General features: G+C 42.2%; 2 protein-coding genes across 4 annotated transcripts; both read left to right on the top strand.

Moving 5' to 3' along the window:
* Positions 1-236: 236 nt before the first annotated feature.
* On the top strand, positions 237-15,626 carry LOC129843494 (zinc finger and SCAN domain-containing protein 12-like). Of its 3 annotated transcripts, XM_055912243.1 has the most exons (4): positions 237-2,392; positions 4,917-5,001; positions 10,689-11,159; positions 11,363-15,626. In XM_055912243.1, exons 3-4 carry the CDS (start codon positions 10,763-10,765, stop codon positions 12,136-12,138), a joined length of 1,173 nt encoding a protein of 390 aa, XP_055768218.1. In that variant the 5' UTR covers positions 237-2,392; positions 4,917-5,001; positions 10,689-10,762; the 3' UTR covers positions 12,139-15,626. The 3 variants fall into 3 exon arrangements, with proteins under 3 accessions (XP_055768218.1, XP_055768219.1, XP_055768217.1); XM_055912244.1 differs by lacking the exon at positions 4,917-5,001 and having other exon boundaries at positions 10,754-11,159; XM_055912242.1 differs by lacking the exon at positions 4,917-5,001.
* Positions 15,627-16,612: 986 nt separating this feature from the next.
* LOC129843484 (zinc finger protein 665-like) lies at positions 16,613-26,962 on the top strand. The gene is made up of 4 exons (XM_055912221.1): positions 16,613-19,339; positions 23,485-24,071; positions 24,718-25,515; positions 25,719-26,962. Exons 2-4 carry the CDS (start codon positions 23,771-23,773, stop codon positions 26,726-26,728), a joined length of 2,109 nt encoding a protein of 702 aa, XP_055768196.1. The 5' UTR covers positions 16,613-19,339; positions 23,485-23,770; the 3' UTR covers positions 26,729-26,962.
* The last annotated feature ends 255 nt before the right edge of the window (positions 26,963-27,217 follow it).

Here is a 27,217-nt window from a genome sequence, read left to right as displayed (position 1 = left end):
GAACTACACTGGGAGAAGGAGGAGCTCTCAGAACGTTCAGACAGAACTACACTGGGAGAAGGAGGAGCTCTCAGAACGTTCAGACAGAACTACACTGGGAGAAGGAGGAGCTCTCAGAACGTTCAGACAGAACTACACTGGGAGAAGGAGGAGCTCTCAGAACGTTCAGACAGAACTACACTGGGAGAAGGAGGAGCTCTCAGAACGTTCAGACAGAACTACACTGGGAGAAGGAGGAGCTCTCAGAACGTTCAGACAGAACTACACTGGGAGAAGGAGGAGCTCTCAGAACGTTTAGACAGAACTACACTGGGAGAAGGAGGAGCTCTCAGAACGTTCAGACAGAACTACACTGGGAGAAGGAGGAGCTCTCAGAACGTTCAGACAGAACTACACTGGGAGAAGGAGGAGCTCTCAGAACGTTCAGACAGAACTACACTGGGAGAAGGAGGAGCTCTCAGAACGTTCAGACAGAACTACACTGGGAGAAGGAGGAGCTCTCAGAACGTTCAGACAGAACTGCACTGGACCAACTCAACAGTACAGTAATACGGCTCTGACACCACCCAGTCCCCCCTTTTTATTTATTCTTATCATTAATGCCCATGACATTTATACATGTACATTACTTTTGTTAATAGCACAGTTCTTGTTAAGTTCTCTTGGTAGAGATGTTACCTTAAAAGGTAACAGGCTTATCCTGTTTTAGGTCAGTGAGTTGGCTTTTATGAAACAGCTAAATTGTTTATTTGACACTTTGCCAAATTAAATCTCTTCAAATGCAATAGTGTCCAAATTAAAATAGCCAAAAAAAGGGCGCTAAAACATGATGCAATAGATCTTCGGGCTCCACTGGGAAGAGGTGAGGCTAAATGTAAGATCAGAGCCTTTTTGATAGATCTGGAAGAGAGTGTTACTAGGTCAACGGGGGAATGTCCTCCTAGGGCTTATTCAGATTATTTTGGTGTGTCCTCTGGGGCAGAAGAAGTGTGCTTTGCGCCTCAAAAAGACATTTGAATGTAATGTTTTGTGCACGGATTTCCAACGCAGGGTGCCTGTCAACGAGGTTATCTCTAGGGTTGCGCATGCAGATTATTAATTCTTATTTAACTAGGCAAGTCAGTTAAGAACAAATTCTTATTTTCAATGACAGCCTAGGAACAGAAGGTTTAACAGTGCCTTGTTCAGGGGCAGAACGACAGATTTTTACCTTGTCAGCTCGGGGATTCGATCTTGCAACCTTTTGGTTATTAGTTCAAAGCTCTAACCACTAGGCTACCCAGCCGAGGAAGTAGGTGAAGTGATTGGTGCACGTCAACTGACGGGTATGGTGGATGGAGTAAGGAAATTGACTTCATCCATACTACTGTTCTTCGATGAAAAGTCTCTCCCTTCTCATGTAAAGTTAGGATTTGTGATATATCCTGTAAGAGCTTTTGTGCACAAACCCCTCTAGTGTCATAAATGCAAAAAGATTTGGTCACGTGTCAAGTGTATGCAAACGGGAAGAATATCGTATGCCAGCTGAGGTAATGCTACAACTGTAAAGGGCGAACATTCACCTTCATTTCCCGGATTGTCCAGTTAGGGGGAAGGAGTCAGAGGTGGCAAGAGTGAGGGATGTCCAGTGTGTCTCCTATCTGGAGGCGGTGAGAAGAGTGGAAGGGGCGAGTGGCGTTGAAGACGCAATGGTAATAGAGCCTGCACCAGTGAATGTTTCTCGGCAACCAAGGGATCCTGATATATTGCACGTGAAAAAGTTGGTCTTTGTAGCATTTAGTGCCTCCTCATAAACTACGCAAGACATAACAAAGAAGAAATCAGAGAACATTTTAGTCATTGTTTGGGCATACAGAACGTTCTTTTGTGACTCTGGAGTTTACAGCCGAGGCCTTGCAAGAAATCCTATCACAGAATGTTCTGTCCTCACAGGCCACTGAGCCGTTGTCAGGATGTGACTTGAATTGGACTGTGACAGACGGAGTAGGATAGGTTTTTAATGTTTATTTTCCAACAATTGAGTTTTTTTCCTTCTATCGTTTACCACTCGTACAGTAGGTGGCGGCATGCACCTAACACTTGTTTGCGGACCGCCATAATAACGTCGAAGAAGAAGAACAACAACAATGCCAGTCAAAGCGGAAGTTGCTACCTTGCAAGAGAGTAGCTGAAACGTTCGTGCTTGTAGCCTACTATAAATATATCCTATTTTCAATCTCCAAAATGCAACAGCCACAGGACAACTTTGTTTGAAAGTCATAAAGGATCATTAGCCCAAACCGACGAGATAAAGCTAGCTAGGTACCTCATTTTCCACGTGGAAAAAAAGGAGGACAGGGACTTGCTAGCTACGTTAGCTTGCTAGCTAGCTGGCTTTTCTACAAGGAATTTGGTGAGTTAAATAGCTAGCTTCTGTTCAACAACAGCTGTAGGTGGATTAATATTTTTGTGCACTTAAGAGCGACGAATGTTGACAGTCTAGATATGACGATATCGTCAATAATTCCAGTTTAGTGGTTCGTGAACAAACACGGCAGTGTAGGCCCGGCCCTGGCCATTCTGCCGCCCTAGACGAGACGACAACAAAAAAGCCGCCCTCCAAAACTAGAATAGTGTAGTCAGTGTCTGCGTGGTACCGTTTGTAAAACATACATTTCCATTGTGTTATTAGTCCTGATTCCTGTGACTAATCATTTTGGCTGTTTAAGCTCTGAATATCAGCTACCCAATTTTTATCAGTGAGCCTATTTGCAATGAGTCAATCTATTTACACAGCAGGAAATGCTCAACTATTGTATTTTTTTTGCTCTGATCAGTTCGTCAAAAACCATTAAGGAATATAAACTTGTAATCACTGATTATCATGATTTAGCCCGCAGGGTGGGACTCCTGGACAGCAGGTGTGGGTAGCCTGATTTTTAGGATGTAGTATTTGTTAAAATGTCATTCACACTGAATAGCTTTTTTTATTGCCTCAATTTTGTTTAGACTATTTGATCGGAGAAGCGTGCATGCATGATGTAAAAAGTGTGTTTCACGACATTGTCATAGATTTATGTAGATTATTTTTTGACGGAACGTTGATGGAGCGCCATAGCGGTGCATCTCTCTAACAGCACAATGGAGAAGCACGGACCAGCTAAATATTTGGCGAAAATAATTTATTAGTTTGTCTGCCACCAGTAAGAATCATAAATCTGGATGTCATTAGGTGAATGCACCAATTTGTAAGTCGCTCTGGATAAGAGCGTCTGCTAAATTACTTAAATGTAATGTAAATGTAAATAAATTACTCATTATAAATCTTAAAATGTGTCAGTTTCACAACTAAGCCGCATAAAACAGATCTTCGATGTCCCAATACCATGGCAACGGGTTTGAGCTATTATACGAAACAACAATAGATGCATAAATTCGTTCTTTTAAATATAAGTTATGATGTAAAATTCTCTCCGGAAATAATTCTCAGTGTATATATGGAGTTTTGAACAGACAGACCGGTGCAGAGTCTGCCATGCGGACACAGAATCAATAGCGTGTCTCTTTGGTATTGTCCTTTAGGGCTGGGCAGTTTGGCTCAATAGCGTGTCTCTTTGGTACTGTCCTTTAGGGCTGGGCAGTATGGCTCAATAGCGTGTCTCTTTGGTCCTGTCCTTTAGGGCTGGGTGATATGGCTCAATAGCGTGTCTCTTTGGTACTGTCCTTTAGGGCTGGGCAGTATGGCTCAATAGCGTGTCTCTTTGGTCCTGTCCTTAAGGGTTGGGCAGTATGGCTCAATAGCATGTCTCTTTGGTCCTGTCCTTTAGGGCTGGGTGATATGGCTCAATACTCATATCTCCATTTATGTTCAAATTTATTGGCGATTTACGATTTATCTTGATATTTTGAAATGTTATTCTCCAAATAAGCTTTGTTGTACAATGTTCAAGGTAAAATACACTGCATTTAAAAACGGTCAGCAATCATCTAATCAATCCCGAGCTTGTGAAATTATACCAAGACTGAATATATGCCTTCGACAACCATAAGACCCACTAATCATTTAATCAATATATATATATATATATATATATATATATATATATATATATATATATATATATATATATATATATATATATATATATATTTTTTTTTTTTGCTATCACTGATCTGGCTTTCAGGTCTGTCTATACAAATTCCCTTTTTTGTTATAACTTTAGCTTGAACCATGCACATTCACTAATAATGTAGCAGGCATTATAGAACATTAACACTGGTCTCATAAACAATCTCTCCAGCACAAAGCCCACGTGCTAGTAGTGAGTAGCCAGCTCATATTTATATTTACAGGTTTTGAATCTATTTGCTAACAAGGCAGAACAGTTGAATTGTTATGAACACAGCCTTTCAGTCAGTCTCCAGCTGTTTGAACAGCATGCTAGCCTGTCCACTTTGTTCACATGTTGAAATCAAGTGGCCTACCTTCTCTCAGAATGAGAACGATTTGCCAATTCCTTATATAATTGTTTTATTCTTATTGCACATTCATAAAACACAGACTAAACAGCGAGTATAAGTCTTTATTTGACTGAAATGCTGCTAGCGGTACGTGGTACTGTAAAGCGCTCGCGACAAAATGAGCAGTTTTGCATCTGTTTTAGTAGTGTCTGATCTGCTTGAAATGTGAGGAGTTGTAACACAAACAGGGTTAGAGAGGTCAACTTCTCCTCTATCACAGTAACATAATAGTGTCTGATCTGCTTGAAATGTGAGGAGTTGTAACACGAACAGGGTTAGAGAGGTCAACTTTTCCTCTATCACAGTAACATAATAGTGTCTGATCTGCTTGAAATGTGAGGAGTTGTAACACGAACAGGGTTAGAGAGGTCAACTTTTCCTCTATCACAGTAACATAATGTCTCCGTGTGTTTCAGTGTCCATATGACCGAGTGTTGGACCAAACAGCGAGTTGGAACTGCTTTGTCAGCGACGAAGAAGTGATCTCTCATCTTTGTTGTTGTGAGTGGGAGGGACTTGGGAGAAAGAGGTCCAGAGAGAGGTTTCACTCTCGACCAAAATAAGCCCAATGTGTTTCTATGTGCTTATTTTGAACCTAAGCTTGTCGCCTGTCTTCACTTTGGGACAACAACTCCTGTTGTTAGGGAGGAGACGTGAGCATTTCGTCATTATATACAGATATCTGATGTAAATGGGGAAAGTGCACACAGTAGAGAAGGACCAAAAAGACAGGATGAGAACAAGAGGACATGAACTTGATTCTGCAATACAGGCACTTGTAATCTTTCGCAGAAACATACATTAGAATAAATACAATTTAATGTGATATATCGCCCAGCCCTACTGTCCAGTAGGTGTGTAGTTTCTGGAGTCAGGTTCAGGAATAATATCAGGGTGTTGTTGGACCTGCTCACTGTGTTGCTGGGAGACTTGAAGGACCACCGTCAGTCAACAGGAAATATCATTGTGCTCTTGGGTTAAATGTTTATTTTTTGGGGACGTTTGGTCAGAAATATTGCAGATGGCGGGGTTCAAGTCCCTAGTGAGACACCATGGGAGAATGGAAGGATATATTGCGAGAGGAAATGGTAGAAGGATGATTTACTGGGAAAGGTTGGTTCTGATGCTGTCTGAAGGGTGGAATTAATTATTGTTGGAAAAATTATATACGCAAGTGTACAGTATAAATGTTTGAGGTCCTCCAATCGGATGTGAGGGTGGGGTTATTTAGATCCTCCAATCAGGGGGGGGGTAAGGATGGGATTATGGATGTCCTCCAATCAGGGGTGGGGGTGGGAATGGGATTATTGTATGTTTTATATTTAGCTATTTATGTTTTGTGTTTCATGCTGTGACCGGTGTCTGCTGGTCCTGGTAGATTCATGCTGTGAGCGTTGTGTCTTCTGGTCCTGGTAGATTCATGCTGTGACCGGTGTGTCTGCTGGTCCTGGTAGATTCATGCTGTGAGTGGTGTGACTTCTGGTCCTGGTAGATTCATGCTGTGAGTTGTGTGTCTTCTGGTCCTGGTAGATTCATGCTGTGAGTGGTGTGTCTTCTGGTCCTGATAGATTCATGCTGTGACCGGTGTGACTTCTGGTCCTGGTAGATTCATGCTGTGAGTGGTGTCTTCTGGTCCTGGTAGATTCAGGCTGTGAGAGGTGTGTCTGCTGGTCCTGGTAGATTCATGCTGTGAGCGGTGTGTCTGCTGGTCCTGGTAGATTCATGCTGTGAGTGGTGTCTTCTGGTCCTGGTAGATTCATGCTGTGAGTGGTGTCTTCTGGTCCTGGTAGATTCATGCTGTGAGTGGTGTCTTCTGGTCCTGGTAGATTCATGCTGTGAGTGGTGTGACTGCTGGTCCTGGTAGTTTCATGCTGTGAGTGGTGTGTCTACTGGTCCTGGTGTAACGGATGTGAAATGGCTAGCTAGTTAGCGGTGGTGCGAGCTAGCAGCCTTTCAGTCGGTTACGTCACTCGCTTTGAGACCTTGAAGTAGTGGTTCCCCTTGCACTGTAAGGTCCGCGGCTTTTGTGGAGCGATGGGTAACGACGCTTCGTGGGTGACTGTTGTTGATGTGTGCAGAGGGTCCCTGGTTCGCGCCCGGGTCGGGGCGAGGGGGACGGTCTAAAGTTATACTGTTACACTGGTAGATTCATGCTGTGAGTGGTGTGTCTGCTGGTCCTGGTAGATTCATGCTGTGAGCGGTGTGTCTGCTGGTCCTGGTAGATTCATGCTGTGACCGGTGTGTCTGCTGGTCCTGGTAGATTCATGCTGTGAGAGGTGTGACTGCTGGTCCTGGTAGATTCATGCTGTGAGAGGTGTGACTGCTGGTCCTGGTAGATTCATGCTGTGAGCGGTGTGACTGCTGGTCCTGGTAGATTCATGCTGTGAGTGGTGTGTCTGCTGGTCCTGGTAGATTCATGCTGTGAGAGGTGTGTCTGCTGGTCCTGGTAGATTCATGCTGTGAGCGGTGTGACTGCTGGTCCTGGTAGATTCATGCTGTGAGAGGTGTGTCTGCTGGTCCTGGAAGATTCATGCTGTGACCGGTGTGTCTGCTGGTCCTGGTAGATTCATGCTGTGACCGGTGTGTCTGCTTGTCCTGGTAGTTATGGGTGCGCTCACATCCATGCCCGCCTGGGCGTACCAAGTCCCGCCCTTGAAAAATCCCTTTGGGCCTGGGCGGGACCTTGCCGATGTCTCTGGGCGAGTGGGGGCACGAGCACCCACTGACCAGAGCACCCACTGACCAGAGCACCCACTGACCAGAGCACCCACTGACCAGAGCACCCACTGACCAGAGCACCCTCTGACCAGAGCACCCTCTGACCAGAGCACCCTCTGACCAGAGCACCCTCTGACCAGAGCACCGTCTGACCAGAACACCCACTGACCAGAACACCCACTGACCAGAACACCCACTGACCAGAACACCCACTGACCAGAACACCCACTGACCAGAACACCCACTGACCAGAACACCCACTGACCAGAACACCCTCTGACCAGAACACCCTCTGACCCTCTGATGTGTGCAGCCATTTGTATTGTTGTTTTAAAGAAAATAAGAAAATCTATCTACATACAGTATCAGTCAAAAGTTTAGACACACCTACCCATTCCAGGGTTTTTCTTTATTTTGACAATTTTTTTCTACATTATAGAATAATGGTGAAGTCATCAAAACTATGAAATAACACATATGGAATTATGTAGTAACCAAAAAGGTGTTAAACAAATCAATAGTCAAAATAAAGAAAAACCCTTGCATGAGTAGGTGTTTTTAAACTTTTGACTGGTACTGTGTAAGAAAAATGGGCACTGCTTATCATGGGGTGACTTCAGCGCTCACTTAAATAGCCCATATGCCACTTGGGTGACAGAAAATGTCATTGTTTTTGGGCAGAATTATGTGAGCTGTTATGTGTTGTTGGAGGTGCGTCTTGTTCAGTTTAGCTCAGAATATACCGCCTTCATCAATTAGCCACACTTGTCGACCGCCTAATCCTGGCTAATGGGGCTGGGACCGACTATTACCCCCAAAAGTTCCCGCCCAACTTTGTCGGTGAACGTTAGTCTGATAATGACCTGTTTTAAAAAGACGATTAGCTCAAATCAACCATACAGTTCAATTTGCATGTCGCCTTTAAACTACGTTCTGAATAGCTGCAAAAATAGCAGCAGAGTTTTGTAATTGATTTGGTTGCGGCCATGTTGAAATGACGTCATTAGTCGAGATCTGAGTTCCCTTCTTTAGATCAGGAGACTGATAGCCCCAAGACGCTAATGTTAAGCAAGACAAACTCATTTGCACGATTTCACTAAATATCATCAATATCATTTTGGTGGGTAAATTAGAGCTTGTTTTGTGAAAACAAATCGTATTTTGTTGGCCTCTGGTACATTTTAAAGCCAGATTATATTTTCTATTTGCAACTATCAGGGAATAACTCTGATCACATTTTTTTCACACGTTTTACAGTGTTAATTTCATCAACTGTTGTATGATATGAGATAAAACACAGGAACATTTTTATTCTGCACTGGGCCTTTAAAGGATTTCTGTAAGAGTAGAGCAATGTAGGTATGAATTGAACAATCAAAACACATTTTATTTGTCACGTGGCAATTACAACTGGTGTAGACTTTAATTTAAAAATAAAATAGTAACATGAGGAATAAAATACAATACACAAGAATTGCGCTATATACAGGGAGTACCAGATCGATGTGGAGCTATATACAGGAAGTACCAGATCAATGTGGAGCTATATACAGGGAGTACCAGATCAATGTGCAGCTATATACAGGGAGTACCAGATCAATGTGGAGCTATATACAGGGAGTACCAGTACCACATCAATGTGGAGCTATATACAGGAAGTACCAGATCAATGTGGAGCTATATACAGGGAGTACCAGTACCAGATCAATGTGGAGCTATATACAGGGAGTACCAGATCGATGTGGAGCTATATACAGGGAGTACCAGATCAATGTGGAGCTATATACAGGGAGTACCAGATCAATGTGGAGCTATATACAGGGAGTACCAGATCAATGTGGAGCTATATACAGGGAGTACCAGATCAATGTGGAGCTATATACAGGGAGTACCAGTACCAGATCAATGTGGAGCTATAAACAGGGAGTACCAGATCAATGTGGAGCTATATACAGGGAGTACCAGTACCACATCAATGTGGAGCTATATACAGGAAGTACCAGATCAATGTGGAGCTATATACAGGGAGTACCAGATCAATGTGGAGCTATATACAGGGAGTACCAGATCAATGTGGAGCTATATACAGGGAGTACCAGATCAATGTGGAGCTATATACAGGGAGTACCAGATCAATGTGGAGCTATATACAGGGAGTACCAGATCAATGTGGAGCTATATACAGGGAGTACCAGATCAATGTGGAGCTCCAGAAGACAGCTGGCGTGTGCTGTGTGGAGGCATCAACTCGTGTACTCTGCTCCAGAAGTTGTGACTCGTGGGATTATGGTGGTGCTTGAATGAACGGCCAATCATATTGCTCAACTACAAATAGCATGACATTTACGTGTGTAGTCTTCAAAGGTAGACTGCGTCAGAGCAGGAAAATGTTGAACTGGAATGCAAAAATGAGCGGAGAAGTTACTGGCCCTGTCGTGCGAGTGACTGATGAGATCCACTGGCCTGACTGACACGTTTTTTACGGGCCCAGCGTTCATGTCGGGCCCGGCACGCAAAATAAAATGTATGATTGTGCCATAAAACAACAGGCCAAGTGTTAGCAGGTGGGCTACAGTCATTGGACCGTATCCCCAACGCTATAGACCACGTCTCGTTAATGAATCATTAATCAGAGGTTTTAAGTGTCCAAATTCATCAATATGCTGAAATTAGTTGTGATTTTGTTGAAGACCAAGACATTCCTCTCTACACACACACACGACACACACACGTCACACACACACACACACATCACACTTGTTCAGATTACTTGTATTTTGCTAAAATACTACCTTTTTTAAAAAAGGACTTGGACTTCCTGCTGTCTTCTTCTACTACAGGTCATCTAAAGTGTATGGACTTCCTGCTATCTTCTTCTTCTACAGGTCATCTAAAGTGTATGGACTTCCTGCTGTCTTCTTCTTCTACAGGTCATCTAAAGTGTATGGACTTCCTGCTGTCTTCTTCTTCTACAGGTCATCTAAAGTGTATGGACTTCCTGCTGTCTTCTTCTTCTACAGGTCATCTAAAGTGTATGGACTTCCTGCTGTCTTCTTCTTCTACAGGTCATCTAAAGTGTATGGACTTCCTGCTGTCTTCTTCTTCTACAGGTCATCTAAAGTGTATGGACTTCCTGCTGTCTTCTTCTTCTACAGGTCATCTAAAGTGTATGGACTTCCTGCTGTCTTCTTCTTCTACAGGTCATCTAAAGTGTATGGACTTCCTGCTGTCTTCTTCTACTACAGGTCATCTAAAGTGTATGGACTTCCTGCCGTCTTCTTCTACTACAGGTCATCTAAAGTGTATGGACTTCCTGCTGTCTTCTTCTTCTACAGGTCATCTAAAGTGTATGGAATTCATGCTGTCTTCTTCTACTACAGGTCATCTAAAGTGTATGGACTTCCTGCCGTCTTCTTCTACTACAGGTCATCTAAAGTGTATGGACTAACTGCTGTCTTCTTCTTCTACAGGTCATCTAAAGTGTATGGGCTTCCTGCTGTCTTGCCATTGACGGCATTGTCATTGTTCCCACCAGCAGGACAACATGAGTGGAGAGAAGGAAGCATTGCTGGAAGAAATTGAACAGAGTTTACACCCTCTAACGGAGGATCATTTGCGATACCTGTGTGAACGCTGTGGAATAGATGGCTCCCAAGTTACAGGAAAGAACCATCGCTCGTTGCGACGTAAAATCATGGAGGAAATGTGGGTAAATGCAGATTCGGTCAAATCGGAGGAGCAGGGAATGTCTTGGTTACTCCGACTGAAAGATGACATCAGAAAGATACAGGAAGAATCTAGTGTGGCACCCATGAGTCCCAGCCAGTCTGATGATGATGATGATGATGATGATGATGCTACAGACTGCGATGAAGAATGGAACGTGGAGAACAATGATGAAGAGGGAGATTCAGATTCGATGTCATCAAGTAGGAACAATGGTGTGTATTAGACTACAGTCTGCTTCTGTAACAGTTCATTGATTGGTAAATATTTATTTATTGAGCCATATTTCCTGAACGTAACTATTCAGTGTTGTATAGCAGCTCATCTGTGTTGGATGGGGAAGATACTTAAACACTAGTTCATTGTGAAATACTTTGGTACATGTGAGGAACCTTAACTTCATGGCTTTGTTTCACAGGGGACAACCCTAACGGTCGCTCGCTCAGTGGGAGGGTCTTATCATCTGGGAAAACTCCAGGGTTGAAAGAGATCCAGCGACCTTATAGCTGTGATGTATGTGAGAAAAGTTTCCCACATTTAGGAGACCTAAAGAGACACCAGAGAATACACACAGGAGAGAAACCATATGGCTGTGATCAATGTGGGAAGAGTTTCCGTCAGCCAGGGCAACTGACTAAACACAAGGTAATACACACTGGAGAGAAATCTTTTCGCTGTGATCAATGTGGGAAGAGTTTTGCTCGAGCAGATTCCAGGACTGAACACAAGCGAACACACACAGGATGGAAATCTTATGTCTGTGATCAATGTGGGAAGAGTTTCACTACCTTAGGAGCACTGACTATACACCAGAGAATTCACACAGGAGAGAAACCTTATGTCTGTGCTGTATGTGAAAAGAGTTTCCGTCAGTCAGGACAACTGACTATACACAAGCGAACACACACAGGAGAGAAACCATATAATTGTGATCAATGTGAGAAGAGTTTTGCTGAAGCTGGTTCCCTGACTGAACACAAACGAACACATACAGGAGAGAAACCATATGTCTGTGATCAATGTGGGAAGAGTTTCACTACCTTAGGAACACTGACTATACACCAGAGAATTCACACAGGAGAGAAACCATATGTCTGTACTGTATGTGGAAAGGGTTTCCGTCAAACGGTACAACTGACAAGGCACAAGAGAACACACACGGGAGATAAATCTTATAGAAGCTTTGATCAATGAGGGGATTCGATCATCTCGCCTGGGTTGCCTCGGTACGAAGTGTTTGCATCTGGTGAAAGGTGGATTGCGTTCGTTTTGGAACCAGGAAAGCCCATGGCAAAGTCGGCTCAAAACAAAAGTGACATAGATTTAAGCTCGTGAAGTAATGACTGTGATTCTTTTTTTTTTTCAAAAGCAAGAAGTGATTGCTTTTGATAAAATCATCTTATCTGCCTTCTCAATGAAAACTCATTTGATGTTTTATGGAGAAGATATGTATGTTTCTGATGCACCGTGGTGGCTTGTTGACAACATGACCGAGCGATGCAGATTACTGTTACATTTCAGAAGGGCGCTCCTCCAACGCTTTCGCCCGTTTTACGTCACGGGCCATAGACGGGGGGGGCGTGGCTTAGCATGATCCAATCCGCCCACTGACTTTACACAAGCTAACACACACACTGGAGAGAAGCCTTTCCAATGCTCTGTGTGGATAGAGTTACACCAACATAAGGCTTTTTTGAAATCTCAGGAGAGAAACCAAACCTCTGTGCTATATGTGGAAACAGTTTTCCGTCAGGCATTACACAACTGACTAGACACATGCTAACACACAGGGGAGAGGGCTGTGATCAATGAGGGAAGAGTTTTGCTCGAGCGGATTACCTGACTGATACTCACAGTTGAAGATGCATCAGCGAACACACACTGGAGAGAGAGACATTATAGATGTGTGGTCTGCTGTGAGTTTAGTTTATTAGGATCCCCATTTAGCCACAGGATTTTGGATCCCCATTCTTCACGGTTTTGGTACCGTGAATAAACTCCGTGGTGTGTCTGCTGGGGTATCTACAGTGTATTTGGAAAGTATTCAGACCCCGGGGGAGAAGGACCTTGGCCAGGGCGGTGACCAAGAACACAATGGTCACTCTGACAGAGCTCCTCAGTTCCTCTGTGGAGATGGGAGAACCTTCTAGAAGGACAACCATCTCTGCACTACTCCACCAATCAGGCCTTTATGGTAGAGTGTCCAGATGGAAGCCACTCCTCAGTAAAAGGCACATGACAGCCCGCTTAGAGTTTGCCAAAAGGCACCTAAAGGACTCTTAGACCATGAGAAACAAGCATCATGCTGTGGGGATGTTTTTCAGCAGCAGGGACTGGGAGACTAGTCAGGATCGAGGGAAACATGAACGGAGCAAGGTACAGAGAGATCCTTGATAAAAACCTGCTCCGGACCTCAGACTGGGGCGATGGTTCATCTTCCAACAGGACAATGACCCTAAGCACACAGCCAAGACGACGCAGAAGTGGCTTCGGGACAAGTCTCTGAATGTCCTTGAGTGGCCCAGCCAGAGACCGGACTTGAACCCGATCTAACATCTCTGGAGAGACCTGAAAATAGCTGTGCAGCGACGCTCCCCAGCCAACCTGACAGAGCTTGAGAGGATCTGCAGAGAAGAATGGGGGAAACTCTCCAAATACAAGTTGGTGTCATACCCAAGAAAACTCAAGGCTGTAATCGCTGCCAAAGGTGCTTCAAAAAAAGTACTGATTTAAAGGGTCTGAATAGTTATGTAAATATGTCATTTTTTAAACTTTATTTGTATACATTTGCAACAACAACAAAAAATTAAATTATCAGGTTTTCTTTCATCATGGGGTATTGAGTGTAGATTGATGATAAACAATTTAATCAATTTTAGAATAAGGCCGTAACGTAACAACGTGGAATAAATCAAGGGAACAGAATACTTCCTGTTCTGAAGTGTAATTACAAATACATTATACAAGTGGTGAATTCAACACACAAATATTTCTGAAGACAAGAAGTAGTCCATTTCTCCTCAACTCTCAACCATACAAGACTATCATCCATGTTGTTGATGTTAGTTATATATGCGTGTAGTTAAAGGGCAAGGCGTGCTGCTTTGTTTTGAGCCAGGTTTGCTGGGTCTTTTCTGCACCTGATCATATGAGTAGACAGTCATCAAGATGGGACAAGACCAGAGTCTGGACAACTAGTACAGTTGATCTTTGTGTCAGAAACACAGAACATATTTTTATAACAGACACACCTCTTTCCATCTTCACAACAACTTAGTCAATATGACTAGACCATGTTAACTTCTCCCCATCTTCACAACAACTTAGTCAATATGACTAGACCATGTTAACTTCTCTCCATCTTCACAACAACTCAGTCAATATGACTTGACCATGTTAACTTCTCTCCATCTTCACAACAACTCAGTCAATATGACTTGACCATGTTAACTTCTCCCCATCTTCACAACAACTTAGTCAATATGACTAGACCATGTTAACTTCTCTCCATCTTCACAACAACTCAGTCAATATGACTTGACCATGTTAACTTCTCCCCATCTTCACAACAACTCAGTCAATATGACTTGACCATGTTAACTTCTCTCCATCTTCACAACAACTCAGTCAATATGACTTGACCATGTTAACTTCTCTCCATCTTCACAACAACTCAGTCAATATGTCTTGACCATGTTAACTTCTCCCCATCTTCACAACAACTCAGTCAATATGACTTGACCATGTTAACTTCTCTCCATCTACACAACAACTTAGTCAATATGACTTGACCATGTTAACTTCTCTCCATCTTCACAACAACTCAGTCAATATAACTTGACCATGTTAACTTCTCCCCATCTTCACAACAACTTAGTCAATATGACTTGACCATGTTAACTTCTCTCCATCTTCACAACAACTTAGTCAATATGACTTGACCATGTTAACTTCTCTCCATCTTCACAACAACTTAGTCAATATGACTTGACCATGTTAACTTCTCTCCATCTTCACAACAACTTAGTCAATATGACTTGACCATGTTAACTTCAACTTGTTCAATGGATACACACCCTTCACGCAACAACCCCAGTTGAGGTTTAGGTCTAAGAGAGAAAGGTTTGAGCCAAACACAATGCTTTTAGATGTATTTAAGTCCAGTGTATTCTGTAAGTCCTTGCTAAGAGTCTCCGTGAGCTCCCTGGCTGTTGGTGCTGATGTGTGGAGTCTGCAGTCGTCAGCAATACATCGTCATTTTAGCTTCTTGTAAGAGAAATGGCAAATCATTTGTAAACATAGAGAAGAAGTAAGGTGTGTTGGTTTGATGGCATGTTGAGGGTTTCACTCTGTGAGGGGTTATATTTACTTTACGACCTACTGTTAGTGCTTTCATCTTAAGATGGCGGAGAGACAGTCACTTTAAAAACGGGTTCATATTGTGGGCTCATATTGTCAATTAAAATGATGTTATAATGTAGAATGTTTTGCCAATGTTATAAGGTACAGTTTTCATGTTGGAATTTAATGTTATAGGTAGGAGTTTTCATGTTGTAATTCAATCGGTAGAGTTCATGTTTTTAATTCAATGTAATTAAAATTTAACGCATATGTGCTTTTAGTTTAATACATGCCACTGTATTTTTTGCTTTTAATGAGAATAAATACGAAGCTCCTATGAACTTTGGCATTCTTTTTTTCCCACTTATTCTTCAGAGAACAACTAAAAATGCAACAAGTTTTACCTGAAGTAAGATTAGCAACACGAAACATCATCCACGTAGACACACAATAGTTTCGTATCTCCTATTGGGGAAAGACTAATGAACTGACTGCACAGTCACTATGGGAGCTCTGTCTACAGCGCCCGGTTAAATTGTGCATACAAGCAATTATTTTTTTAAACTCTGCAAACGGTTAACCTCGTGAGATATACACTGCTCAAAAAAATAAAGGGAGCACTTAAACAACACAATGTAACTCCAAGTCAATCACACTTCTGTGAAATCAAACTGTCCACTTAGGAAGCAACACTGACAATACATTTCACATGCTGTTGTGCAAATGGAATAGACAAAAGGTGGAAATTATAGGCAATTAGCAATGCACATTTGTGGCCTGCTGGGGGTCATTTTGCAGGGCTCTGGCAGTGCTCCTCCTTGCACAAAGGCGGAGGTAGCGGTCCTGCTGCTGGGTTGTTGCCCTCCTACGGCCTCCTCCTCGTCTCCTGATGTACTGGCCTGTCTCCTGGTAGCGCCTCCATGCTCTGGACACTATGCTGACAGACACAGCAAACCTTCTTGCCACAGCTCGCATTGATGTGCCATCCTGGATGAGCTGCACTACCTGAGCCACTTGTGTGGATTGTAGACTCCGTCTCATGCTACCACTAGAGTGAAAGCACCGCCAGCATTCAAAAGTGACCAAAACATCAGCAAGGAAGCATAGGAACTGAGAAGTGGTCTGTGGTCACCACCTGCAGAAGCACTCCTTTATTGGGGGTGTCTTGCTAATTGCCTATAATTTCCACCTTTTGTCTATTTCATTTGCACAACAGCATGTGAAATGTATTGTCAATCAGTGTTGCTTCCTAAGTGGACAGTTTGATTTCACAGAAGTGTGATTGACTTGGAGTTACATTGTGTTTTTTAAGTGTTCCCTTTATTTTTTTGAGCAGTGTAGATTTTTTCTGTAAAGTGGGTAACATAATACTATCATCCTAAATTGAAAATGTTGATTTATTTGTACATATTAGATTATTTTATATTATAAACTATCACTCAAATACAGTGCCTTCTGATAGTATTCAGACCTCTTGACTTTTTCCACATTTTGTTATGTTACAGCCTTATTCTAAAAATGGATTACATTGTTTTTTTCCTTATATAATTTCCACACAATGCCCCAATAGACAAAGCAAAGCCTGGTTTTTAGACTTTTGCTAATTTTCTTTTTTAAGCGGAAATATCACATTTACATAAGTACTCAGTACTTTTGTTGAAGCAGCTTTCGCAGCGATTAAAGCATCCAGGCTTGGGTGTGATGCTACAAGCTTAGCACACCTGTATTTGGGGAGTTTCTCCCATTCTTCTCTGCAGAAAGGCAATTCCTTCGACCTCATGGCTTGGTTTTTGCTCTGAAATGCATTGCCAACTGTGGGACCTTATATAGACAGGTGTGCGCCTTTCCAAATCATGTCCAATCAATTGAATTTACCACAGGTGGACTCCAATCAGGTTGTAAAAACATCTCAAGGATGATCAATGGAAACACGATGCATCTGAGCTCAATTCTGAGTCTCATAGCAGAAGGTCTGAAGAGTTATGTAAATAAGATATTTCTGTTTGCAAAAATGTCTAAAAACCTGTTTTTGCTTTGTTATTATGGGGTGTAGATTGCTGATTTTTTTATTTTATTTAATCCATTTTAGAATAAGGCTGTAACGTAATAAAATGTGGAAAAAGTCAATAGGTCTGAATACTTTCCGAAGGCACTGTACTTTCCCAACCCTTGTCGGTTTTGATATCTCATGTCAAATTAAACAAGTTAAATACCAAAGCAATTTATTTGTTTCCTCACCCCATTTCGGGCAGCCTTCCAGAATCTCCATCTGACATTCTAGAATTTAGATGACTGTCTTCAACTAATTCTCTTCTAACCAGTGATGTAAAAGTTATTCTCAGATTCCGTGTGGCTTTTGAGTAGTGCTAGTTTGATTTCAAGGTGATATTGATAGAAGTGATGAACAAAAACGTGTAGCGTTACACTTATCGTGATGTGGACCCACTTGAATCATAATGCAACACATTGAAATGCATCCTGCCTGTCTTCTGCAGGTTGTCCTCTAACCAGTGATGAAAGAAATATCTCCAGTTTCCATGTGGCTAGGGAGGTGACTGAGAACCCAATGACCACTCTGACAGAACTACAGAATTCCTTTGCTGGGATGGGAGAACCTGACAAAAGGACAACAGTCTCTACAGCACCTCAACCAATCTGGGCTTTATGGGAGAATGGCCAGATTGGCTTCCATCTTCAGGAGTGGCTTCACTCCTGTGAAAAATGAAAAAGTCACATGACAGCAGGCCTGGAGTTTGCAAAAAGGCACTTGAAAGACTCAGAGCATAATTCAAAATATTCTGTGGTCTGATGAGACAAAAATGTAACTCTTCAGCCTGAATGCAAAGCGCTATGTCTGGAGAAAACCAGGCATAGCTCATCACCCATCTAACACCATCCATTCCTTGATGCATGGTGGTGGCAGCATCATGCTATGGGGATGCTTTTCAGTAGCAGGGACTGGAAAACTGGTAAGGATAGAGGGACAATGAATGGAGCCAAATACAGGCAAATCCTTGATGAGAACTTACTTCAGAGTGCAAACGACCTTAGGCTGGGGCGGAGATTTACGCTCCAACAGGACAATGACCCAAGCATACAGCGAAAACAATGCTGGAATGGCTTCAGAACAAGAATGTAAAAGTCCTTGAGTAGCCCAGCCAAAGCCCAGACTTGAATACCATTGAAAATCAGTGGAAAGACTTGAAGATTGCTGTTCACGCTGTGCCCCATCTAACTTAACAGAGCTTGAGAAGATATGCAAGGAAGAAAGGGAGAAAATCCCCAAATCCAGATGTGCAAAGCTGATCCAGACATACCCAAGACGACTCAAAGCTGATACAGACATACACAAGACGACTCAAAGCTGATCCAGACATACCCAAGACGACTCAAAGCTGATCCAGACATACCCAAGATGACTCAAAGCTGATCCAAATATACCCAAGACGACTCAAAGCTGATACAGACATACCCAAGGTGACTCAAAGCTGTAACCACCACCAAAGGTGCTTCTACAAAGCATTGACTCTGGGGTTTGAATACTTATGTAAATTTGACATTTCCGTATTTAATTTTCAATAAATTAGCTAAAATTGCTAAAAACATGTTTTCACTTTGTCATGATGGGTTATTGTGTGTAGATGGGTGAGACAAACATATATTTAATCCATTTTTAATTCCGTCTGTAAGACAACTAAATAAGTCAAGGGGTGTGAATACTTTCTGAAGGCACTGTATAAGTGTAGAATAGATAGTGGATTTTCCCCTGCCTGTAATTCTAAATCGATACTCGATTGCTTTGGCCTGTGTGACTGAACGCAACAACGGCAGTCAAGGCGGAAGTTGCTACCCTGCTAAATATGGATGCTGAAAGAGTCGTGCAGGTACTAGCCTTTACGCAAGATATCCTCCGAAATACATCAGCCACAGGACAGCTTTGTTTGGACGTCGTAATGGACCATTAGCCTTAACTGGATATAGCTAGCTAGCTACCTCATTTTCCACGTGGAAAAATACTTTAGCAAGCTATCTGGGATTTTCTACAAGGAATCTGGTGAGTTGGCCAGTTTCTGTGCACTTAAGGGCGACTAATGTTTGCAGTCTAGCTATTTATGACGACAATGTTACTAATTAGAGTTTTGTGAAGTGCAAACAAACACGGCAGTGCAACTATCACCCCGAAGTTATGTTCCCGCCTAACTAGTCGTCGGTGCATGTTAGCCTGATACTGTTCCCTTTTAAAAGATGAATAGCTCAAATCAACCATACGGTTTTATTTTCCAGTCAATGCCTTTAAACGACGTTATGAATTCCTGCCAAAATACCAGAGTTTTGTAGTTGATTTGGTTGCGTCCATGTTGAAATGACGTCATTAGTCGAGATCTCAGAATTCCCTAATTTGGCTAAAAATAATTCTGCAGTTTTTACCTGATAAAAAGCACGTTACCATTGGCAATGAATGTTGAAAGTTGCATTTATATTTATAAAACTTAAGTTGAAAATGATGCTGGCATTGCTTCCTGTTCACGAGACATTTTGATAAATAGCCAAATGTCATAACACAGTTTTAATGTCACTCCATAACCAATACGCAGGAACAGTGAAAACCTAAACATACAATTTGCTATCTAAAAAAAATTATAATGTTGGCACTGGAGGGGATGGCTTCCGTTTATGGGCTACTAACCATTTGTAGTATTTTCTTCCGGCTTGTTCAACACATTTTGTAAATATTGTTTCTGCCACCAGCGCTTATGACCATAAAGTGCTTATACACTGCTCAAACAAATAAAGGGAACACTTAAACAACACAATGTAACTCCAAGTCAATCACACTTCTGTGAAATCAAACTGTCCACTTAGGAAGCAACACTGATTGACAATAAATTTCACATGCTGTTGTGCAAATGGAATAGACAAAAGGTGGAAATTATAGGCAATTAGCAAGACACCCCCAAAAAAGGAGTGATTCTGCAGGTGGCGACCACAGACCACTTCTCAGTTCCTATGCTTCCTGGCTGATGTTTTGGTCACTTTTGAATGCTGGCGGTGCTCTCACTCTAGTGGTAGCATGAGACGGAGTCTACAACCCACACAAGTGGCTCAGGTAGTGCAGTTCATCCAGGATGGCACATCAATGCGAGCTGTGGCAAAAAGGTTTGCTGTGTCTGTCAGCGTAGTGTCCAGAGCATGGAGGCGCTACCAGGAGACAGGCCAGTACATCAGGAGACGTGGAGGAGGCCGTAGGAGGGCAACAACCCAGCAGCAGGACCGCTACCTCCGCCTTTGTGCAAGGAGGAGCACTGCCAGAGCCCTGCAAAATGACCCCCAGCAGGCCACAAATGTGCATTGCTAATTGCCTATAATTTCCACCTTTTGTCTATTCCATTTGCACAACAGCATGTGAAATGTATTGTCAGTGTTGCTTCCTAAGTGGACAGTTTGATTTCACAGAAGTGTGATTGACTTGGAGTTACATTGTGTTGTTTAAGTGTTCCCTTTATTTTTTTGAGCAGTGTAGATTTTTTCTGTAAAGTGGGTAACATAATACTATCATCCTAAATTGAAAATGTTGATTTATTTGTACATATTAGATTATTTTATATTATAAACTATCACTCAAATACAGTGCCTTCTGATAGTATTCAGACCTCTTGACTTTTTCCACATTTTGTTATGTTACAGCCTTATTCTAAAAATGGATTACATTGTTTTTTTCCTTATATAATTTCCACACAATGCCCCAATAGACAAAGCAAAGCCTGGTTTTTAGACTTTTGCTAATTTTCTTTTTTAAGCGGAAATATCACATTTACATAAGTACTCAGTACTTTTGTTGAAGCAGCTTTCGCAGCGATTAAAGCATCCAGGCTTGGGTGTGATGCTACAAGCTTAGCACACCTGTATTTGGGGAGTTTCTCCCATTCTTCTCTGCAGAAAGGCAATTCCTTCGACCTCATGGCTTGGTTCTTGCTCTGAAATGCATTGCCAACTGTGGGACCTTATATAGACAGGTGTGCGCCTTTCCAAATCATGTCCAATCAATTGAATTTACCACAGGTGGACTCCAATCAGGTTGTAAAAACATCTCAAGGATGATCAATGGAAACACGATGCATCTGAGCTCAATTCTGAGTCTCATAGCAGAAGGTCTGAAGAGTTATGTAAATAAGATATTTCTGTTTGCAAAAATGTCTAAAAACCTGTTTTTGCTTTGTTATTATGGGGTGTAGATTGCTGATTTTTTTATTTTATTTAATCCATTTTAGAATAAGGCTGTAACGTAATAAAATGTGGAAAAAGTCAATAGGTCTGAATACTTTCCGAAGGCACTGTACTTTCCCAACCCTTGTCGGTTTTGATATCTCATGTCAAATTAAACAAGTTAAATACCAAAGCAATTTATTTGTTTCCTCACCCCATTTCGGGCAGCCTTCCAGAATCTCCATCTGACATTCTAGAATTTAGATGACTGTCTTCAACTAATTCTCTTCTAACCAGTGATGTAAAAGTTATTCTCAGATTCCGTGTGGCTTTTGAGTAGTGCTAGTTTGATTTCAAGGTGATATTGATAGAAGTGATGAACAAAAACGTGTAGCGTTACACTTATCGTGATGTGGACCCACTTGAATCATAATGCAACACATTGAAATGCATCCTGCCTGTCTTCTGCAGGTTGTCCTCTAACCAGTGATGAAAGAAATATCTCCAGTTTCCATGTGGCTAGGGAGGTGACTGAGAACCCAATGACCAGGACCGCTACCTCCGCCTTTGTGCAAGGAGGTGCACTGCCAGAGCCCTGCAAAATGACCTCCAGCAGGCCACAAATGTGCATGAGGTCAGAGACCTGCATCCGACCGCAATGCACTACAGAGGTTAGTGCGTATGGCACAGCACATCCAGGACCTCTGTACCAGGCTGTATCAGAGGAAGGTCTTAAATTAAAGACTCCAGCCACCTAAATCATAGACTTTTCTCTGCTGCCGCGCGGTACCGGAGCGCCAAGTCTAGGTCCAAAAGGCTCCTTAACAGCTTCTACTTCTACTTGTGTTCGTCCTCCTTTACAACATTTTTTTATTTTCTTCTTCTGGAGAAGGTGTCTCAAGATGAACATTTTCACGATTTCACTAATATCATCAAAGTCAATAAATCGTCGCAGTTTTTTTTTTACCTGATTAAGTAGAATCCTGTTGAAAACAATAAGTTGATATTCATACTGTTGCTGCTTCCTGTAATTATAGCAAAGTGTCAAAACACCGGTTTTAAATGTCCAAATTCATCGTCAATATGCTGAAATGACTTGTGATATGTTGAAGACCAAGACATTAAAAATGACTCCCTACAAACACGTGTCACTCTTGTGCTCAGATTACTTGTATTTTAGTTACGACACAATTTAACAAAATACAAGTATCTTAACTACTCCCTGAACTACTCTCACTCTCTGTGAAACTGGAAACACTTATCTCCCTCACTAGCTTTAAGCACCAGCTGTCAGAGCAGCTCACAGATCACTGCACCTGTACATAGCCCATCTATAATTTAGCCCAAACAACTACCTCTTTCCCTACTGTATTTATTTATTTATTTTGCTCCTTTGCACCCCATTATTTCTATCTCTACTTTGCACATTCTTCCACTGCAAATCTACCATTCCAGTGTTTTACTTGCTATATTGTATTTACTTCGCCACCATGGCCTTTTTTTGCCTTTTACCTCCCTTATCTCACCTCATTTGCTCACATTGTATATAGACTTATTTTTTTCTACTGTATTATTGACTGTATGTTTGTTTTACTCCATGTGTAACTCTGTGTTGTTGTATGTGTCGAACTGCTTTGGTTATCTTGCCAGGTCGCAATTGTAAATGAGAACTTGCTCTCAACTTGCCTACCTGGTTAAATAAAGGTGAAATAAATAAATAAAACTCACGCACCAACATTTACCAAGCGGTCACTCCAGACTGAAATGTATTAGCTTTTTCTAATGTTAACTATAGTGCGCACAAATTAATCACTCACATCAATATTGTATTGAAATCAATGAAACTGGGACAATCGCTGTGGCAGCACCTACCATTTGCTCTCTTCTAAAAGACAAACCAACACATTCCTGGGTATACTACATATATACCTGTTGATAGATGAGAACCTCATACCCAGCCTTATTGTGTTGTGATGTATCATTCTTCTATTACAGGTGTATGGACTTCCTGCTGTCTTCTTCTTCTACAGGTCATCTAAAGTGTATGGACTTCCTACTGTCTTCTTCTACTACAGGTCATCTAAAGTGTATGGACTTCCTGCTGTCTTCTTCTACTACTACAGGTCATCTAAAGTGTATGGACTTCCTGCTGTCTTCTTCTAAAGGTCATCTAAAGTGTATGGACTTCCTGCTGTCTTCTTCTAAAGGTCAACTAAAGTGTATGGACATACTGCTGTCTTGCCATTGACTGTATTGTCAGTGTTCCCACCAGCAGGACAACATGAGTGGAGAGAAAGAAACATTGTTGGAAGAAATCAAACAGAGTTTACACCCTCTAACGGAGGATCATTTGCGATACCTGTGTGAACGCTGTGGAATAGATGGCTCCCAAGTTACAGGAAAGAACCATTGCTCGTTGCGACGTAAAATCATGGAGGAAATGTGGGTAAATGCAGATTCGGTCAAATCGGAGGAGCAGGGAATGTCTTGGTTACTCCGACTGAAAGATGACATCAGAAAGATACAGGAAGAATCTAGTGTGGGACCCATGAGTGTCAGCCAGTCTGATGATGAAGAAACGGGTAAGAAGAATGGGGTCGCGGTAGGGGCCCGTGTGGGTCACAGGATAAAAAATAGCAACGATTAAAAAATAAAAATACATTTTATAAATAGAATTCTGGGATGTAAGAGCGCTGTCAGTGTAAATGACTGAAACCAAATAAAATATGTAGAAAAAAAGAATGGAGACATATATATATACTTTTGAATAATAGGCTGTAATCTATGAAGAACTTTGAAAGAGAAAAATCTCCCAGACAATCAGGCCGTTTGATAGGGTTCTAAAGTTTGAGCAAAAGAATACAGCATTAGCCATGTCACAATGGGTAGAATTTTAGCAAATGGTCTTAAACTGCAACATGTTCTTTCAGTTCCATGGCAATGTGTGTGTGTATATATTTTCACTGCTCAACCGTTATTGGTTGGTTGTGACTCGATACATCTGTATTGGTGGGTCAAGAAGCAACATTTTTTTTGGCTACAATCTGCTTCTGCAACAGTTCATTGATTGGTAAATATTTATTTATTGAGCCATATTTCCTGAACGTAACTATTCAGTGTTGTATAGCAGCTCATCTGTGTTGGATCGGGAAGATACTTCAACACTAGTTCATTGTGAAATACTTTGGTGCATATGAGGAACCTTAACTTCGTGTCTTTGTTTCACAGGGGACAACCCTAACGGTCGCTCGCTCAGTGGGAGGGTCTTATCATCTGGGAAGTCTCCAGGGTTGAAAGGGATCCAGCGACCTTACAGCTGTGATGTATGTGAGAAGAGTTTCACTCAATCAGGAAACCTACGAAGACACCAAACAGTACACACAGGAGAGAAACCTTACAGTTGTGATCATTGTGGGAAAATCTTTTCTAGTTCAGGAGCCCTGACTATTCACAAGCGTCTACACACTGGAGAGAAACCTTACAGCTGTGATCAGTGTGGGAAAAGCTTTTCTAGTTCAGGAGCCCTGATTATTCACAAGCGTCTACACACTGGAGAGAAACCTTACAGCTGTGATCAATGTGGGAGGAGCTGCAAAGATGCCACAGCCCTGAATGAACACATGCGTACACACACAGGAGAGAAACCTTTTAGCTGCGATGTTTGTGGAATTCGTTTTTCTCGACAAAGCAACCTGAAAGTACACATGCGCAGACACACAGGAGAGAGGCCTTACAGCTGTGATCAATGTGGGAAGAGCTTCACTCGGTCAACGGACCTGACCAAACACAGACGCGTTCACACCAGCGAGAAACCATACAGCTGTGACCAGTGTGGGAAGAACTTCACTCGGTCAGGAAACCTGGCGAGTCATCAGAAAACCCACACAGTCAGAGAGAAAAACGAGGCCGGCGGCGGGAGAAGTCAGGCAGGTGGAGAGGGAACCCACACAGGAAAGATACAGGAAGCATCTACTGTGGTACCCGTGAGGCCCAGCCAGTCTGATGAAGATGCAGGTAAGAAGAATGGTGTGTATTAGTCTACAATCTGCTTCTGTAACAGTTCATTGATTGGTTAATATTTATTAATTGAGCCATATTTGCTAAACGTAACTATTCAGTGTTGTAGAGCAGCTCATCTGTGTTGGATGGGGAAGATACTTCAACACTAGTTCATTGTGAAATACTTTGGTACATATGAGGAACCTTAACTTCGTGTCTTTGTTTCACAGGGGACAACCCTAACGGTCGCTCGCTCAGTGGGAGGGTCTTATCATCTGGGAAGTCTCCAGGGTTGAAAGGGATCCAGCGACCTTATAGCTGTGATGTATGTGAGAAAAGTTTCCCACGTTTAGGAGACCTTAAGAGACACCAGAGAATACACACAGGAGAGAAACCATATGGCTGTGATCAATGTGGGAAGAGTTTCTGTACATCAGGACAACGGATTATACACAAGCGAACACACACCGGAGAGAAACCTTATCGCTGTGATCAATGTGGGAAGAGTTTTGCTCGAACTGATTACCTGACCGAACACAAGCGAACACACACTGGAGAGAAGCCTCATAGCTGTGATAAATGTGGAAAGGGCTTCACTCGGCCTAACTGCTTGGCTGCACACAAGCTAACACACACAGGAGAGAAGCCCTACCTCTGCTCAGACTGTGGGAAGAGCTTCTATACACCAGCAAAGTTGAAAGAGCACGAGCGTTCACACACAGAAGAGAACCCTTACGGGTGTGGTCTGTGTGGGAAGATCTTTGCTTGTTCGGATTCCCTGACTAAACACAAGCGTGTACACACTGGAGAGAAACCTTACAGCTGTGATCAGTGTGGGGAGAGCTTTGCTCGTTTGGGAGCCCTGACTATTCACAAGCGTCTACAAACTGGAGAGAAACCTTACAGCTGTGCTCAATGTGGGAAGAGCTGCAAAGATGCCACGGCCCTGAATGAACACATGCGTACACACACAGGAGAGAAACCTTTCCCCTGCTATGTCTGTGGAATGAGTTTTTCTCGACGAAGCACCCTGAAAGTACACATGCGCAGACACACAGGTGAGAAGCCTTACAGCTGTGATCAATGTGGGAAGAGATATGCTCATCCAGGTGATTTGAAAATACACATTAGAGTACACACCGGAGAGAAACCATACAGCTGTGACCAGTGTGGGAAGAGCTTCACTCAGTCAACAAACCTGACTAAGCACAGACGTGTTCACTCTGTAGAGAAACCCTAAAGCTGTGATCTATGTTGTATGAACTTTACTCAGTCAACAAACCTGACTAAGCACAGACGTGTTCACTCTGGAGAGAAACCATACAGCTGTGATTTATGTTGTATGAACTTAGCTTATTTGTATCTTATTTCATGGGCTCATTGTCAATTAAATCATGTAGAATATTTTATCATTGTTATAGTAAGAGTTCATGTTTTTAATTCTATTTAATTCAAATTGAATCCATATGTGAATACATACCACTTTATTTTACTTTGAATAAAATGAAATACAAAGATCCTTTATAAATAGCTGTTATGAACTTTGGCATTCCTTTTTCTTCACTTTGACCCTGCTGGTTATCTATGAACAGTTGAACATCTTGGCCATGTTCTGTTATAATCTCCACCCGGCACAGCCAGAAGAGGGCTGGCCATCCCTCATAGCCTGGTTCCTCTCTAGGTTTCTTCCTAGGTTCTGGCCTTTCTACGGAGTTTTTCCTAGCCACCA

The sequence above is a fragment of the Salvelinus fontinalis genome, unplaced genomic scaffold (genome assembly GCF_029448725.1).
Source record: "Salvelinus fontinalis isolate EN_2023a unplaced genomic scaffold, ASM2944872v1 scaffold_0144, whole genome shotgun sequence".
NCBI classification, from domain to species: Eukaryota; Metazoa; Chordata; class Actinopteri; order Salmoniformes; family Salmonidae; genus Salvelinus; species Salvelinus fontinalis.
The sequence above is the reverse complement of the archived record's forward strand: the minus strand, read 5'-3'. Positions and strand labels throughout refer to the sequence as shown.